At 41.3% G+C, this 19126-nt stretch overlaps 1 protein-coding gene across 1 annotated transcript; it reads left to right on the plus strand.

Annotated features, from left to right (window-relative positions):
• Nucleotides 1-370: 370 nt before the first annotated feature.
• LOC124143022 (cytochrome P450 3A24-like) lies at nt 371-18024 on the plus strand. Its single transcript, XM_046511804.2, has 15 exons — nt 371-509; nt 1363-1550; nt 4654-4750; nt 6042-6091; nt 6492-6588; nt 7148-7264; nt 8201-8289; nt 11791-11942; nt 12334-12470; nt 13037-13118; nt 13955-14112; nt 14359-14447; nt 15086-15223; nt 15697-15853; nt 16316-18024. Exons 1-15 carry the CDS (start codon nt 396-398, stop codon nt 16391-16393), a joined length of 1743 nt encoding a protein of 580 aa, XP_046367760.2. The 5' UTR covers nt 371-395; the 3' UTR covers nt 16394-18024.
• Nucleotides 18025-19126: the final 1102 nt, after the last annotated feature.

Here is a 19126-nt window from a genome sequence, read left to right on the forward strand (position 1 = left end):
TAAATTCAGTATGAAGAGTATGAATTTCTGCTTGTGTGCGATCTGGCTGTAAAACCGTCAAGTTAGGCGGACATTGTCACGAGTTTGGAATTGAGTGTGCTGATAATAACCTGTTTTGTGACACTCTCTTGGGATATTAAGGTTTGCAAGTCGTGCCCCCCCCCCCCCCCCCCCCCCCCCCTAATCTTTGGACATTACGAAGGCAGCTAAATGGGTATACCCATTTGCAGGCACGTTTTCTTGAGTGTGTGTGTTCCCTTCTTTTCTTTTTTTACCCTGCAATACATGCACCATCATGACCACTACTTGTGCATAAATAATAACCTGCCAAAAATGTCCAATCATTGTGTGTTATTTATGATAGTTGAATGGTTAAAGTGATTACATAGTTTATTATGTGCTGGCAGAAATATTGTAGCATTCGTCATTGTTTGGACGGGCGTGGTGCCAACAGACCAAAGATCAGAACCTGGGCGAATCAGGCATTTGAACTCTCGAACCTATCAGAGGTAAGGAACGCAACTCTTCATAACATATTGCAGTGGTAACCAATGTCCCAAATGGAGGTGTCAAAACGGTGTGTATACGATCGAGCCTGGACCCGTCAAACAAATGGTAAATGAGATCTTAAACCTTGTCATCGGCATACAATGATACACGCGGCTACGGGCTTTCCTCCCACAGTCACCGCCTCCGTGGTCTTGTGGTAGAGCGTCAGCCCGGAGAGCGGAAGGTCCAGGGTTTGATCCCGGGCCGCGTCATACAAAAAGACGTTAAAATATGGTACTTGTTGTTACCCTGTCTGGCGCTCGGCATTAAGGGGCTAAAACAAGGACTGGTCGGCTCGGAGTCAGTATACTGTGTCTGAGTGGGGTATTCATGTTAAACTGCGGCATGGTATCTCAGTGAGCTAGCACTATAAATCGGCATCAGTCCAGACTAGTACAAGCAGCCACACACACACATACACGTGCATGCACGTCGCTATATAAGTGCAATAATCTTGGACGCGACGTTAAACCCCATTTCACCTCACCTCACCTCCCAAAGTCAGATGATATATGGGCCGCCTCCGTTGTGTAGTTCCCGTGGAGAGGAGTGGAGTGGAGTCATGATTATAATGTACCTGATTTGAACCTCCGTCTTACACTGCGGCATGGCATGACAGTGTGCTAGTACTATGAAACCGGCATGAATATGGACTAGTACAAGCATACACATACACGCATGCGCGTCGCTGCATAGAGGTGGATCCATCTTGAACGCAACCTAAATCCCATCTCACCTCACATGAACTTGTACACAGACTTTACACTGTTTTCATAACATACATAGTTAAAGTTTTGAGACGACCCCTTAAAGGTCGGTCGACAGAGCCAGGACGGCTTCACAGCCAGGGGAAGGTCGGTCGGTCTGACTTCGGATTTACTCAGCCGTGAGGACAGTTGTCAACCTGCTAGACACCACACATTCACCGCAATGGAGCTTCTGGGTGTTGATCTAACACTGCCCCTGACTCTACTCGCAGGATTCCTGGTCTTGGTCTACATGTAAGTGAAGCCATTCTCAGTCTGGACTCATCTATCGAGAACAGCACTTACAGTATGATTTGTTTATGTTGTTATTGATTTCCCTTGTATGTTGGTAGTGGTTCTTTGACATTTGAAGTAAGGAAAGATGTTTAACAAACAAGTATGAAGCTGTTATTAAAGTCTGTACTCAGTAGTGTATAACATATGCGATCAGTGTGGCAAGGGATAGGGAAACAATGTATGGACGTTTCTGTTTATAGAAATCTTGTTCGCTCTGTTTACTTTTGCGATATTGGCTTGGTGAGTGTAGCGCATAGCGGGTACATGTGTACTGGAGGCAAGGTTAAAGTAACATGTATTCATTACAGTGCTGTGGTACAAAGCGATCTTAGCACTAAGGTTATCGTAACTCACACACCTTAACCCAGACAGTACGACAGTCGTACCGCTAAGGTTGTTTGTACAACGCCGCCCGGGTGATAGGCCGGAGTGTCCAGGTTGGCCCGGGTACATGTGCACTGGAGGCAAGGTTGTAGTAACATGTATTCATTAGAGTGCTGTGGTACAAAGCGATCTAAGCGCTAAGGTTATCGTAACTTACCCATCTTAACACAGACAGTACGACAGTCGTACCGCTAAGGTTGTTTGTACAACGCCACCCGGGTGATAGGCCGGAGTGTCCAGGTTGGCCCGGGTACATGTGCACTGGAGGCAAGGTTAAAGTAACACGTATTCATTACAGTGCTGTGGTTCTAAGCGCTAAGGTTATCGTAACTCACACACCTTAACCCAGACAGTACGACAGTCGTACGGCTGAGGTTTTTTGTACAACGTCACCCAGGTGATAGGCCGAAGTGTCCAGGTTGGCCCGGATACAGTGTACACTAGACGCCAGGTTATAAGTGTTCATGAGTCATGCAGTCGTATAGCGAGATAACCCTAGGACCCACGACACAGTTTTTCATGTCGTCCTCAATATACATGAGATCATATTGTAATAATACCAAGACTGTGTGCGTAACAAGCGGGGTTCACGTAGGGTGACGGGACTTTGGTTATGTAGCTTGAATCGCAAGTTAAAACACATCTGTGACGTCATCCTATTGTTTGAACGCTACATTATTTTTCAGGAATGGGGAGTTGTTTGTCAACTATGCATTATCTTGAACCAGCATTTGATTAATTTCCACTTTGAATAGACGCAACTATGTTTTACATTTATTGACAAGTGAATAATTTCATATATTTTTTCCAAAAACATGTGTCGCAAGCGGGATTGTAAAATAAACTATTAAATATTTTCATAATTTTGCATAATGCTCTAAAGCTCAAAATATGAAAAACGTTTGTGTTAGAGCGGGTTACATACAACAATGTTCATATTTACAGCAATTTGATAAACCTTTGACGAGAAAAAACAAATCAGGTCATATATAAATCTTTGTTCGGGGCTCTTTATTTCATATTATTCATGTCAGCATGTGTTGACAATGTCCAAGCGATTGATGAATAATAGTTTAGGACCCAACAAAATTATGAAGAGCCGTGAACCATGCATTGTAAATGTCAGCTCGCGACGGAGCTTGGCGCACGTGCAACAGCGGCAGAGAAAGCATTCCTCGTGACTCACGCAGCATAAATACAGACAACAAAGAGTTCTGGTTTACTTTTCAAATATTTAGTTTTCAAATATTTTCAACAACATAATATTTTGTCAAAGTGTAAAAGTAGGGATGTGTTTTAAGTCGGGGAATATCCTCGTAAATCTCCATTCCTAAAGAGTAATGGGCCTCAGCTCCTGCGGGGCCTCCGCTCCATTTTTTTTAAGGAATGGGGAGTTACTCGGACATTCCCCTCTTCTTCATCCAGCGTGCATGCGTGCGTGCGTGTGTGTGTGATATTGAAACTTTACTCTCACATTGAGTCCACTGTCAGCTACACATCTGCCAATGGTGCCGGCAAGTGTGTATATTAACTTGTTTTTTCATAGTATTTAGATTGCAAGCCTTGCAACTATAACCAAATAACTTTATGTGAACTAAGATTATTGCATTTGTGACATCTATATTATTATGTGGACGGCGGGGTGGCTTAGTGGTTAAAGCGTTCGCAGGGCTTGGGAAGGACACTCCGGCGCACGCCACTTTCGTAGCGGCGATGTCCTGAAAGCGTTGATGATCTTTACGGCGTTGGCACAAGCAAAAACCTTTGATGATTCGAACATGGTCGAAATCGGAAATGGGTTTAAAATACCCCGGGACACCGTGGCACACGCCAATTTCGTAGCAGCGATGTCCACAAGCGGTGACTATCTTTTGACGGCGTTGGCACAAGCCAACCCTTTGAGGATTCGAACACGGTAGAGATCGGAAATGGTTTTAAAATACCCCGGGATACCCTGGCACACGCCAATTTCGTAGCAGCGATGTCCACAAGCGGTGACTATCTTTTGACGGCGTTGGCACAAGCAAACTATTTGAGGATTCGAATATGGACGAGGTCTGAAATGTGTTAAGAAGACCCAAGGACGCTCCTGCACATGCCAATTTCGTAGCGGCGATGTCCTGCAAGAGGTGCCTATGTTTTGACGGCTTTGGTACAAGCAAACCATTGGAGGATTCGAATATGGACGAGGTCTGAAATGGGTTAAGACCACGCAAGGACGCTCCTGCACATGCAAATTTCGTAGCGGCGATGTCCTGCGAGCGATACCTAACTTTTAACGGCGTTGGTACAAGCAAACCATTTGAGGATTCGAATATTGACGAGGTCGGAAATGGGACACGCCGGCACACGCCAGTGAACATGAACAATAATAATAAACAAAGAGGGACTTTTCCTGCATAACAATCACACATGACATTTATTGGTTTAAATATGTACCTTGTAAGACTATTCAACATGTTTTAAGAAGTTTCGATTTAATAGACCTCTTTTAAACCTCTGATAATGCGTTCGAATCCAAAACAACAAACTCACTTAGTAAGTGTTGTAGTCGAGTTTCTCTATAGCCAGCTCCATTTTATCCGGAGTTGATTGGAAGCCTGTGATGTGTTCCCCATTCCAATCAGAACATTAATGATTTCAAAAGTCTGATGCTGATCATTCGTGTTTTCCCCAGATATGGAAAATGGCGGTTCCGCTTGCTGAAAGACGCTGGTTTTCCCGGTCCGGAACCAGATATCTACCTCGGGGATCTTCGGCGCGTTATGAGAGATGTAGGCAATTAGACGCTGACACTGCTCTTCGGTCTAGTGACCATTTCAAGTCCAGGTCTAGTCGTTGTAAAAACTAATGCCATGTGTGAAAGTGAGACATTTTATGTGTGTAATTCGGACTTTTATAATAGGTCATCAACGTGTCGTCCATTTCACCGGTTTCAATATAAACATTTGTCTTGAGGCAGCTGTAGATAGTCCGTCCACATGGAATTTCATGTGGAGGGTACGAAAAGACACAGCCAGACAACATACGACCTGCAAACCTTAATATCCCAAGAGAGTGTCACAAACAGGTTATCATCAGCACACTCAATTCCAAACTCGTGACAATGTCCGTCTAACTTGACGGTTTTACAACCAGATCACAAGCAGAAAATCATACTCTTCATACTGAATGTACTTCAATATGCCTAATGCCGTTACAGACTGAATACGTATTGATCAGTGCAGCTTCTAGATGTCATTTCCTACGAATGAGTAAACATAAACCAGATTGTTAAACTTATATACTCTGATATTTGAACATTTGCATAAGACGTTCATTAGTGTGTGTGTGTACATTGTTCACAAGCATTCACTGCACTTAGCCATTTAGTAGATTGGTCCATTAACGTTGATAGCAAATTATTGTTTATTAGTGTAAAAGACCGCCTCCGTGGTCTTATGGTAGAGCGTCCGCCCGGAGAGCGGAAGGTCCGGGGTTTGATCCCCAGCCGCGTCATACAAAAAGACGTTAAAAGATGGTACTTGTTGTTACCCTGTCTGGCGCTCGGCATTAAGGGCTAAAACAAGGACTGGTCGGCTCGGAGTCAGTATACTGTGTCTGAGTGGGGTACTCATGTTAAACTGCGGCATGGTATCTCAGTGTGCTAGCACTATAAATCGGCATCAGTCCGGACTAGTACAAGCAGCCACACACACACATACGCGTGCATGCACGTCGCTATATAAGTGCAATAATCTTGCACGCGACGTTAAACCCCATTTCACTTCACCTCACCTATTAGTATAAAAGCCTTGGTCAATTGATTGAAAATTAACGTGTTTAGTTTTATTATGCATATAATAAGTTGACGGATGACAAAGTAGACACAATTTATGGATAACAACTTCATTATGTTACTGTAATAGCGACCTTTCGGTACAGATCACCGTTGTCAAACTTGAAACGTCAATATTACAGTAATTTACAGTAAAGTACAGAAATGTTGTCCATACTTTGCGTCTACAGTGATGTACATTCTTGTACAAAGCCATTGTTATATTGTCATCTAAACATATGTTTCAGGGTATAGATCTTGAGAACAAGCTTGGCAAGAAGTATGGAGACGTATTTGGGTATTAAATCATTTGTTTGACTAACACTGTATATGAACAGACTGTATATAAATTCGTCAACTAGAATCTAAAGTTTCTCTTTGTTTTTCCATTGTGTATAGAGGTGGCATTGATATTGTAGTGGTGGGCAGTCAACTGTATAGTCAATGGGACATAAAAATGTAATGGTAATCAATACTTCTTCTTTCATTCTAGCTATTGATCATTGCCACAGGTTTTAATATATAATGAGGGTTCTGTAGTCCATTCACATCATTTTCGCAGCCATTTTGACCATGACGCCAAAATGAATCTGTTTCGGTAGATAATCAGACTGGTTCTTCTCGTTATAAACTTCCCTAAAAGAGGTTTGAATTTGTAGATACTAAGTCAAAAGACATGGCACTGATGATTCTTTCAGAGTGTGGTTGGGAGGCTTTCCCATGGTGAATGTGTTTGACGTCGACATCATTAAGGAAGTTCTGATAAAAGACTTCAAGAACTTCACTGACAGACTGGTAAGTGGCAGACATTCGGTGCCAAATTCCAAAACAAATTGAAGGGGTCCAAGGGCAACTTTGTATACGACCAATTTAAATATAGAAGATTTTTCATAACAGATAATGACTTGTTGGGCATATACAGCAACTAACTTTGGCTGTTCAAGAAGAGCATCAGCTTAAAAAAAACGACAAGAAAGGAATAAGTATGCAATGTGTTAAAGACTTTACGCGGACTTCCAAATTCCTGGGTTTTTTTCTATTTGATGGATGATCCTCGGGTAAGGGTAAGTGAGTGAGCTGGTTTAACGCCGTTTTTAACAGTATGTCAGTCACATCAGGGTGTGTCAGATTGATGGGGAGAAAAGACCAGAGTGGTGCAGACGTTTACCTCTTTGGTGAAACCCAAGGGTCTGGCGCTGACCTAGAATCATGATCAGTGTGTACCGGGATTCGAACTCACAATGATAGGTTTCTTTCCACCCGTGCTACAGGCAACAAGGTGATAATTGTTCATGTGCCAGGTTGTAGCTACCTGTAGTCTATAAATAAATTATATATATTTTTGTATTTCCAGGTTTTTGAACTGAATGACTTCCCCTTCTCCACCAATCTTTTCAATTCGAGGGGGGAAACATGGAGGAGACTACGAAACATCATAAGCCCAACCTTCAGCGGTGTCAAGCTCCGACGGGTACGTCACAACGAGTCACTAGTTCATGTATCAGTTGATGACACGAGGTCAAGAACTGTCAAAAGTGTCACACTCTTACTGGCGAGAAATTTCAACGACCGCTTTCGGTAACGACTGATTTCTGAATAGGGATGTGCAAGGCGAGTGAAACTTGATCCAGTTTTGTCACGGTTGAGGCGAGATGAAATGCGCCGTCCATCTTTAATTAGACAACAGTCAACGGTGCTATACTTTGTCCCGTGAACCAACCCTTAAGTAAGTGCACGAACAGGGACACATTTATCGCAGCGGTACACAGATCCCAGTGTCCGGGTACTTACTGTTTTTTTTCTTGATTTTAAAGTATTCAAGAAAAATGTTGATATCGTTTGACTGATGTTTCAAAGCATGTGTGTTTTATAGCGTCCATACACTTCTACTGCACATCATAATTTTATGTCAGTGTGTTGAACTGTGGAATTCAAGAAAACAATTAAAGAGCACTTATATATTATTACAACAGCTGCAAGGATTCTGTATTTGTGGAAACATATGATTTACCACAGGTATTACCACCCAAGAACTGATGCTGGGTCTGGTGCTAAGCCTAAACACATAACCCGGCCCACCATCATAAGTTTCCGGCACGCCCAAACGATGCAACGTTGCAGACGACAAAACTACCCGTTGCCTATCAAAACATATCCTAAACTCATTCACCATGCAATGGCTTAAGTTCCAAATCCCGAACTTACCTTAGCCTATAGGATGTCTCTGTAACTAAGTCTGTTTGGAATCCTTCAGCTTGCACTACAGCTGTGTCTGTGCCATTGTTATGTGTGAAGCTAAATTCGATAGTGCGTAAATTTCGTCTTTATAGTCTGACTGTGTAAGGCTGTATGCGTAATAGGATGGACTTTTGCGTTGGGTTTATAGTTTAAATCTATTTTGTTTCAGATGTGTGCGGGACTTAACACATGTGCTGGAAAACTAACGGAGAACCTTGCTGCCGTTGCTGAGTCAGGAGAGGCTGTAGTCGTGAAAAAGTAAGACATTAATCTGTGCGTCGCAAGTACAGATCCTACGCAATGTTTTAAGCATCTACGCAACATGATTTGAATTCATTAATTAACGACATCCCCACTTCTGTGTTTTACTACGATCTGTGAAACATATTAAAGAGTTAATGTCTCAATCAACACATTCTGCCTTTTAATTAAAAGTTTAGTTGCCTCATAAATACCATTCGATGTGTCTTTTTACGACATTGACAGAATTTTTTACTTTGTAAACATCGCATTGGCGTAAACTTGTAAATGAATGTTTTACGACAAACAGAAAGTGATAACGTCCACTGTATCTTATTCGGTTATAATCAACTCGTTTACACGGACAGCTGTACACACTAACATCTTCACGAAAGAGAATTCTAAGACGCCGTCCGTACTTGTTCTGTCATTGCTGTCAATCAAAATTTATCTATCGGTAAAATTGTTGCTTACAATGAATCTGATAAAACACATCATGGTGTTAAGGATTGTGAGAAGGAAAAACCGCCACGGATGTATCAAACAAAATTTAAAAGTGACAATTGCCCCGTTATTAGTTAAAACTCTACCTTGTTAACCGAAATCCAAGAAATTGATGCTTTCCTTCCGCGCCCCCTTTCGAATCCGGAAACGAATTATTCTTCCCACGTCGGTGCCATTTCATCTCACGTCACGTCACCACAAACCGTCGATTCACGTTAATATCCCGCAGAGAATCCAACTCGATGAGTCCTCCATTTCCGGGCTTGCTGTTGCTGTAGTCTGCTGACATTATCGGTGATAACATTACTTAGGTGGGGGGACCGTTATGTTGTAGGCAGTAAAATTATCTGAGAGAGGATTTTGATATTATGGACCCCTCCCTTTTACAAATGCTGGATCCGCCCTTGCATTAGTTTCAATTTTTACAACGAAAGTCCCACGCCAGTCAATAAAAAAAAGACTTAGGGTCTACACATGTGTTCCACAATGCTCAGTCCCACAGTGCGCTCGTGGAATGTTTAGTGTCACGTGACTAAACTGAACCCAAACTGAAAGCAAGTGTCATCTGTGTACTGAGAAACACTACGTGGAATGATCAAGCCTATCTGAAGTTTTGGGGAAAGACATTCCATGGACACCAATTGTGCTCCCCTTCTTCTGGATCTGTTTCTTAAAGCATATGAATCGGAATGTCTGCTAAATGCAGATTCTATTGTAAGCCCATTCAGTTAAGAACGGTATAAGTAAGGGAATGATATCTCAGTTATGATATCTTTCATCGAACAGAAGATATTCAGAACTCTAGACAGTGATCGAGTCCGATGTATACAGGGTCAGTTTGACACGACTGCTAGTGGCTATCTGCTTTTATCAATAGTCATGTTCAAATATATACACACAAAGCTACAATTGTTAAGGTAAGAATGCAGGCACAAGCGTGACATAATGCCATGCTTCTTAAATTCGTAGGGGCGGTCGGGTAGCCATGTCCTTAAAAAAACGACAAAGGACAAGGTGGTACAATGGCCATATTCGACCCAATGGAAATGTCAGATTTAAAACACTGGCATGAAATGTATCAGAAATGTTAAGAAATGTTTGATCATTTATCAAGAAACGACCTTTGACCTTCGAGTACCCATGTGGCCTCATTGTTTCATATCTCTCTGAACTACGAGGCCTTTAAAGCTGAAACTTTGCATCAATGATCCCAGCTGCGGTGTCTCAAGCATAAAACGTTAACGTCAGAGAATATTAGTCTTCATTATCTGCCGAAGCACATTTCAATGAGGCCAAATATATGAATGGATCACTGAAAATCACGACACCAGGTGTTGGTGAAAAGGTAAAGCGTGTGGTGCACCACAGGTAAAACAGGTGTTTGTTTCTTGCCTGACACGCTCGTATAATTTCCATCCGATTTTAAACATGACCTAATATATTTCCTCATAATTCAGGTGAGCTGCAGAGCCGTATTGCTCTATTTTGCTGTCTTACATTAACAATTTACTTCTGACACGATAAAATACATATGTTTATACAATTTTTGTCTACATCTGTCTAGAAAACCAGCATGGGTCAAAGACTTACTCGTTTCCTGAAAACCTCTAATTTCTAATAAACCAAAGTCTTAACAAACTGATTTCATTAATAACTTTTATAATGGTTTTACTTTGCAATGCACCATAATACACCGTCTCTACCAACTTGTCCCCTTAATACTATTAACAACATGTATAATAATGTATCTAGACTTACAATACCAAATGTAAAACTGAATAGCGATACCGAACAAAATCATCAAGCTACAAGAAAGACAAGGATCCGGATGCTGAGTAATCAACATCCGCGAAGATAATCGCACGTAAAGTACATGCGAGTAAAATATTATAATCAGTTTGTGTGACTACAGATTCAGCCAACTGTACGCGTTTTGCGTTTGCGTTTGACGCAAAAGGAAAATAGCTGTGAAAATTATATTAATGGACCACTGAAAATCATTGATGGCACCAGGTATTCGCGAAAAGGGTAAGCATGTCCTGCCCTACCGGTTGCAAGCATCGGCCATATTTGGCAAGTGCTGTATAGGGATAACTGATGTAAACATTGAGTGAGTGAGTGAGTTTGGTTTAACGCCGCTTTTAACAGTATTCCAGTTATATCGCAGCGTACCAGCTTAATGTTGGAGGAACGCCCGAAGTGATGCAGGTCTCTGACGTTTACCACTTCGGTGAAACCCACGAGCACGGGTATGGTGCTGACAAACCTAGAAACATAATCGTGGCGAACCGGGATTCGAACCCACACTCATAGGTTTCTGGCGTGCCCAAGGCACGCAACTCTGCACAGCGAATCACGGTGCCTTAGACGACTGGGCCACGTGCCCCTGATGTAAACACTGAAATAAGACACAAGGACTCACTTGAAGATGTAGCACATTACTGTTCAATACTTTGTAATTCTTTGCACTGTTCCTATTATTATACAACTGTCTCTTTCATATCATGATATTATGTACTTATTTGTACATGACCGAAGCCTTCAAACACTGAATGAAACATTCACATATAAGTACGTTATGCAGTGGTTAAAGCCTTTTCTCGGGTTTAGACACAAACATAAATTGTTCGCATGATTTGATGGATTTTCTTAAAATTAGTGTTTTGTTGGACCCAATAAGTATGGTTCAACCTCCATATGAGTAAAACACACACGCACACGCACACACACACACACACACACACACACACACACACACACACACACACACACACACACACTCCACATATATTTAATAGTCGATAATGCTCAGCAAGTATTGTACTATTATTTGTGTTGAACAATTGAGGAAGATTTGCATTCGTCTTCCATGTCTTCCACAAATAATAGAACAACCAATTTCGCAACCCTGACTTTCGAGAACTTGTCGACTCGCCTCACGCAGCCGTTTGGCTAAGGGTCACTTTTTCAACCACTTCAGTTACACGTATGTCATTGTGTACATTGCTGTTACAGATACTTTGGTGCTTTCACCATGGACTCCATCGCCAGCACTGCTTTTGGCATCGACACCGACTCCCAAAATGGCACTGAGAGCGGTTTTCTGAAAGCAGCCAAGAACATATTTGATAATAATGTTATCGGAAACCCCATCCTGCTCATCGCATGTGAGTTTTCGAAAATAATCGCACTGAAGACATATTTTGCCTAATTGATTTTACAAGTAAGTGAGTGAGTATGGTTTTACGCTGCTTTTAGCAATATTCCAGCAATATCACGGTGGGGGACACCAAAAATTGGCTTCAAACATTGTACCCATGTCGGGATTCGAAACCGGATCGTCGGCGTGACGAGCGAACGCTTCAGCCACTAGGCTACACGACAGCCCCTTGATTTAACGTTCAAGAAAATCCCAATTTAATTTCAAGTACTAGAATTGTAGTTTGCCTGGCATTGTATAGTTCTACAATGTCTACGACCATGTTCGGCTATTTAGCTGAAAACCAATGCTGTAACTGACATAGTATTCGTAGTCACACATTTTTCACTCAATTTCAGTGGTTTTCCCTGGTTTACAACCGCTACTTGCAAAACTCGGGTTTTCAACTTTACCGCGCTCATCCAAGGCGTTTTTTGAGAACAGTGTGAAAGATATCATCAAACAAAGAAGGGAAGAACCAGAGGCTGATCGACGGGTAGGTAGACATGAATCCATCTACTTCCGGAACTCCGAGGTGAATATGATACACTACTCATGCTGAGACATCCTAATCATCTATTCTTGAGCAATTCTGAGAAGATACATTACACATTCTGAAGACTTGTTGCAATTTTATCCTATTTGTCAGGAAACGAACAGTCAGCTTTAATATTTCCCAACTTTGGAACACGTGACCTATACCATGCAGAAAACTCATGTAAAATTAGCATTGTATTGTTTACATGTGTATGAACTACGGAAAAAATAAACATTTTGCTTAGCTGTAAGTAAGGGGAAACTCGTGTTCAAAACGGCGACTTGAGACGAGGGTGAAAATATAATTAAGATATTTTGGGTTTTTTACATTTGGAAATTGGGACTTCTTACACATAAAGATACTGCCGTTATCAAATAACGCTCGGATTCGCATTTAAATGTTGTCATAGACAGTACCATTTTCGTGCGACTGTGGCCTTATGTCCATCTAACGTACTGGTCGTCCTTCATACGCTACTTACCATGGCAACGCAGTTGCTGACTTTCCTTCTTCATCCCTTGCAGCGGAGGGGGGACTTCCTCCAGCTGCTGCTGAACGCTGAGAATGACGTCACGCAAGACGGAAACACTGACCAATCACATAAGAGTATGTACATGGCCTTGACCGTCGCAATCTGTATATTTTTTGCGTGTTAAAGTGTAGGGTTAACTAACAACTAGGACATCGCATATTGAATGCACCAAGTGTCCAGTTATTGTTAAAAATGTTTTGTGAACAATACAGAATGGTGAATACATTGCAGGGTTAGTGATAGCTAGTTCAGATCCAAGTATCGTCATATGTATTAACTAATATGTTAAATTCGAAGGAAATTATATGAATGCTGTGAAAAAACTCTGGAATGGAATCCGGGTCATGTAGTCTTTTTCAAGTGCCCTGTGGGGGGCTAAGTTGTGTGGATAGAGACACGCCAATTCCTTTTGGTCTATTTCTTACCTTTGCTGAGATGTGTTGTTTTTTACCTGATAATACCTTATGAACATGGCTCACCACTTCCAGTCGGAGTCTAAACAACAATCTGCAAGTACTTGATCGATGCACGTTACGCAAGACTGTCCATGTTCCAAGGTCACAAACCCCTACGTATTTCGCTGACGTGCCACAGGGAAACCAGTTCCTCATTTTACTCAAGCGTTTGTGGAAAAACCTCCATGACATCATATGATGTCTACAACAAAAGATGTCACTATTACACAATTCTTTCTACGCTTAGTTCAGAACTTAAAAATCAACCCTCGTATGCCTGTTTACATAGTCGTTGGTGCATTTAATGTGTACCTCATATATGAACTATTGGCATTTACTTATTGTTAATCTGCAGAATTGAAAGTGCATGTTTTAGGTAGTTTCAATATGTGCTGCCGTCTGTTCAGAATGATATTTATGTCCTTACTGCTTTTATTTCTTACACCTTTTTCTAGAAATGTCAACCGATGAAGTTATTGGCCAAGCATTCGTCTTCTTTCTGGCCGGATACGAAACTACGGCGAGCACCCTCCAGTTCCTTGCATATGTCCTGGCAACTCACCCCGACATTCAGCAGAAGCTGTCTGAAGAGATAGATTCAGTCCTTGGGGATGTAAGTCTCGCTTAGGTGTGTTATGTCATCATTTCTTGCCTTTATGTTATCATCAGTTAACCGTCAAGATAAAATATCCAAATGAAATTTGGAAGTAGAATGTTCAATATGGCCTGTAAGTAATGAAGGTTTGAAACGACCTGGTAGAAAGGTCATGAGCATCACAAACTGACAAGGGCTCCAAACAGATGAACTTAATAGACTGATATTACCCAGATACTTCAATGCTTACTCTATATTTTTCAGAAAGATCCGGACTATGACAGCATCCATGAATTGGTGTACATGGATCTCGTGGTCACAGAGACGCTGAGACTGTACCCGATTGTTCCGGAGTAAGTTGTTCTCTGCTTTGCCGTTCGAATTCGCTAAAACCACAGTTTCTTCCGACAAAATATGATACATCCAGAGTGAAATATAATAACTTGTAACTCGTGTCTTGTAGTAATGCTTGCGTTCTTTAAGAAAGTTTTCAGTTGTGAATCAAAAATATGTGATGTTGATCTTTTACTATGTTCAGTGCCACATCTCAAACCATGCTCGCCTTTACTATGTTCAGTGCTCCATCTCAAACCATGCTCGCCTTTACTATGCTCAGTGCCCCATCTCAAACCATGCTCGCCTTTACTATGTTCAGTGCCCCATATGACACCATGCTCGCCTTTACTATGTTCAGTGCCCCATCTCAAACCATGCTCGCCTTTACTATGTTCAGTGCTCCATCTCAAACCATTCTCGCCTTTACTATGTTCAGTGCCCCATCTCAAACCATGCTCGCCTTTACTATGTTCAGTGTTCCATCTCAAACCATGGCCGCCTTTACTATGTTCAGTGTCCCATCTCAAACCATGCTCGCCTTTACTATGTTCAGTGCCCCATTTCAAACCATGCTCGCCTTTACTATGTTCAGTGCTCCATCTCAAACCATTCTCGCCAGAATCACCAATTTCTGATATGTCTATTGTGTTTGCAGTGTGGATCGCTACGTGTCTGAAACAACAACGATCAAAGGATGGACGTTTCCAAAGGGTGTCTACATCAACATCCCCGTTGTCCAAATGCACAGGAACCCTGACATTTATCCAGAACCCTTAAAGTTCAAACCTGAAAGGTTTCACCTTTATTAGCTCTACAGGAAATTATAAACAGCAAATAATATCTACATCTCGCGATCTTTTACATTTTGTTAAAAGTTGGTTGGTATGACCATGATAGGTGCAGAGTTTCAAAGTAATGCCAAGTGCATTCAAAACTTGCGCTCGTCGTCAAAACAAACTTCCCTTCGAGCGCGAGGCAAAAAGGTAATCAAACCAACCGTCAACACGATTCCAGGACGGTGAGACACAACTTACTGGATCACGATTTTACCTATGGCTTAACATGAAGCTTACAATCTTACGTTTTGCCCATTTAGTTGTGTACATTATATAAAATCAGGTATGGTCCCGTCAATGATACCATCTCCTCTAGTTTCAAAATGTTTCCCCAATTTCGTTGCATTCGTTACTGAAATGTATCATTTGTACATCGGAATCCAAACGGCACGTTGTTAAAAACAATATGTGATATGGTGTATATTTACAGATGGGAGAAGAAATCGGAAATCAACCCGATGTATTATTTGCCGTTCGGCCATGGTCCACGTCAGTGTGTGGGAATGAGGCTTGCCCTGGTGGAGATCAAGGTCGCACTGGCTCACCTGCTCAAGAAACTCCACTTTGTCCGACTGGCTGATACCCCGGTAGGATTACACGTGATGAGCTTATAACACATGCATGGTATAATCACCAAACCGTTACTGGAGGTGTTTAACTAGAAACGTTAATATAGGAAAAACATTTTGATGTTCGGAAAACGCTCAATGCAAACTATCACTGACCACCGGTCCGAAGAACATCACGTCACAACGGACTGAGACAGATTTACATATAAAGGGTTACCAGGCTCAATGCACGCAGCGTTACAATAACGCAAAATACATCTGATCATTTATTTATTAATCATTTTTTAGATGAACACATTTCATGATTCCTCTATTTCTGTCTGAAGATTTAATGCGTATGGGTGTTTTTAAATGGGCTGAAGATGGACACGTGTTGGATTTTTAAAGATTTAAAGTTTAAAAAACAATTTTATATAATTTTCCAGTTGACATCAATTTTGTAAGGATGATTTGTAGTAACTGTGAATCACTCTGTTACAGGACGTGTTGACGGATTTCAAGCCATTTGATGTTTTGGCACCAAAGAAGCCGATCGAGCTGAAAGTGAAATTCCGCTGATCGAAAAGCAATTGGAGACCAAGATCTGTAGAAGACAGTAACCCAATGCGCGAATGTAAAGATGGATTTTGTGGCCGTTTTTAGTTAAGTTTAAACATATCGTATTCCCATGAAAGTATATACCGATCCACGCAAATGGGATACGATGACATGCCCTTCCTGCTTTTAGTCGCCACTTTCTTGTATGCTTATTTACAATTAACACGTTAAATGACTAAAGTGAAAGAATGGGGATAGAGAAATATGTACTTTTACACTACTGTTTTCATTATGTATGTACATTTCTAAAGATGTTTTCGTTGACATGATGTTAAAGCTGCATTTCCTAGACAAGACCGGCCTTCCTGAAGCAACCGGTGTACATTTTAAATAATGGCTGTGCTTATCCCTTGATCTTGTTCCACATGCAGTGAGGGAGGAAGGAGTTGCGGTTTTTAACCTAGAGAAAATATTAACTACTGTTTAGGTGTCTGCCAAGTGAAAATACTGCCACAGTTCATGTAGCTATGCTAAATAAATTCCGATAACAACCATTCCGAGGAACAAAATAGGGAACTGATTGTGGTTTAACGGTTATTAACATTAACCTCTCTAACTACTTCCGACTCCATAAAGGTCCCGCAAGTGACCAATGATGTAATCCCATGTTCTTCATTATGACCACTTGACTAAACTTTATTTGTTGAGGCAATTTCAGACTTATGAATTTCAAACACATTACTTTAACTCTGGTGAGTAGTCTTTTGACGAAAATGACGTGTATGGCTTTCCGGCTCCTTTAATGCCCGACCAATGACGTGTATGGCTTTCTGGCTCCTTTCATGCCCGACCAATGACGTGTTTGGCTATCCGGCACCTTTCATGCCCGGCCAATGACGTGTATTGCTTTCTGGCTCCTTTAATGCCCGGCCAATGACGTGTATGGCTTTCTGGCTCCTTTAATGCCCGGCCAATGACGTGTATGCATTTCTGGCTTCTTTGATGCTCGGCCAGACATGGTTGTATAACGTTGATCCTGGATAAAAAGACATTGCTTGAAATAGAGACTACACATTGACTGGCTCCTTTAATCTCAGGCCAATGACTTGTTGACGTTGGCCCTTGATGAACACATAAAGCTGTATACAGGGACTAAACTTTGACTTGTTATTTAATCCCCGACTAATGACGTGTTTATTTGCTTGATATATGTTCTTATCGCTGTATTCTTATTCTATTATGTTATACCATTTACCTCCATTTTGCTTAATTCAGATTTTATTATATAGGGTGTGAGACGTAAAAAATGCAAGACATTAAACTAGACTGACACATTGCATAATATTTCATGACAAAGGACAAATTACTATTATGTAAATAGACTGAAATATACCAGTATACCTATCAAACGTCGATTAGTACACACAAACAGGCAGGCATGCACACGCACACACTCTCAACCTCGCACTCATGTACAAACACAAGCACGCACGCTCTCAACCTCCAACACCTGTACACACAACCACGGACACTCACACAATCGCAATCACACTCACCTTCGACCGCACATTCATAAATATGTCAACGATTGGTGAAAGGACTTTTCGAGCTTGCGAATTCCACGTTGAAACATTAAACAGAAATAAAATATACTGAATGTGTTCCTTCTTATATACATTGGGTGATTGAGCATGGTTTCACGCCGCTTTTAGCAATATTCCAGCAATATCACGGCGGAATCGTACCCGGGTCTTTGGCGTGACGAGCGAACGCTTTAACCACAAGGCGCCTGTAGCCAGGAATCGCAAGGGGTCAATATTTTATGTGAAATATCTGTCAGAAACAGTACCTAACTGGGGTACCTAAAGATGAAGATGCACATAATTTATTTACATAGTTCTATCATGTCTGTTAAATAACTCACCACACATTTCGTGAATTAATGCTCTGTTGGTACCGTGAGATGTTTACGTTTTTCCAAGGATAGTGTTGAATCAGGTTTCTTTATTCATGTTCTGCCAAGCGATCAAAGCCGTTTGTGGCCCTTACAATGGATGGTGAACATGATCGACCAAAGATTCATATCAGCTGAAAACCTTATACATGTAATTTCGTGATGACGCGGCAGATCTAATTTTATTTCTTTGTAATGTCGACTGTCATTCATGTCGGGGACAGTGTCATAACTCAGTGGAGCATATCATTGAATGCGTTCAATCCATTTCATTCCCGTTTCGTCTCTTAAAAACTGTCTTTGGTTGAGGATAGAAGTGATTTGTTGTTTATATGTGTCTACATGTTTCACAACTCGAAGTCCTGAAAAACAATTGCAAAAAACAGGTTATGTAACTTGAACATTGTATAATTTAAGAAAACCTCACGGCGTGTTAATTGCAGTGTTGGGAACTTACAATGAAGACATTATTTGAGATATAAATAAGATCTTGGAAAGATTGTTTGAGGTGACAATACATAACCTTGTAGTTTTCCAATGAGTAGGCATAGACTCATACCCTGGCAATTCACTCACCGGATTGTCTGGTCGATTATTTACAGATCGCCGCCACATTGCTCAATACGGGGTTAAACAACAAACAACAATTAACCCATTTACTTGAGAACAATCACAGTTTGTAAGGAAGTGTTTCACAAGTAAGTGAGTGAGTGAAAATTATTTAATGCCGCATTATTCCAGTCTTTAAACAGTTGTGTCTGGAGCAGACAAACCAGCAACTGAGCAAGGGTTCAACATGG

This window comes from Haliotis rufescens, unplaced genomic scaffold (genome assembly GCF_023055435.1).
Source record: "Haliotis rufescens isolate VD_foot unplaced genomic scaffold, xgHalRufe1.0.p SCAF_4, whole genome shotgun sequence".
Classification (NCBI taxonomy): domain Eukaryota; kingdom Metazoa; phylum Mollusca; class Gastropoda; order Lepetellida; family Haliotidae; genus Haliotis; species Haliotis rufescens.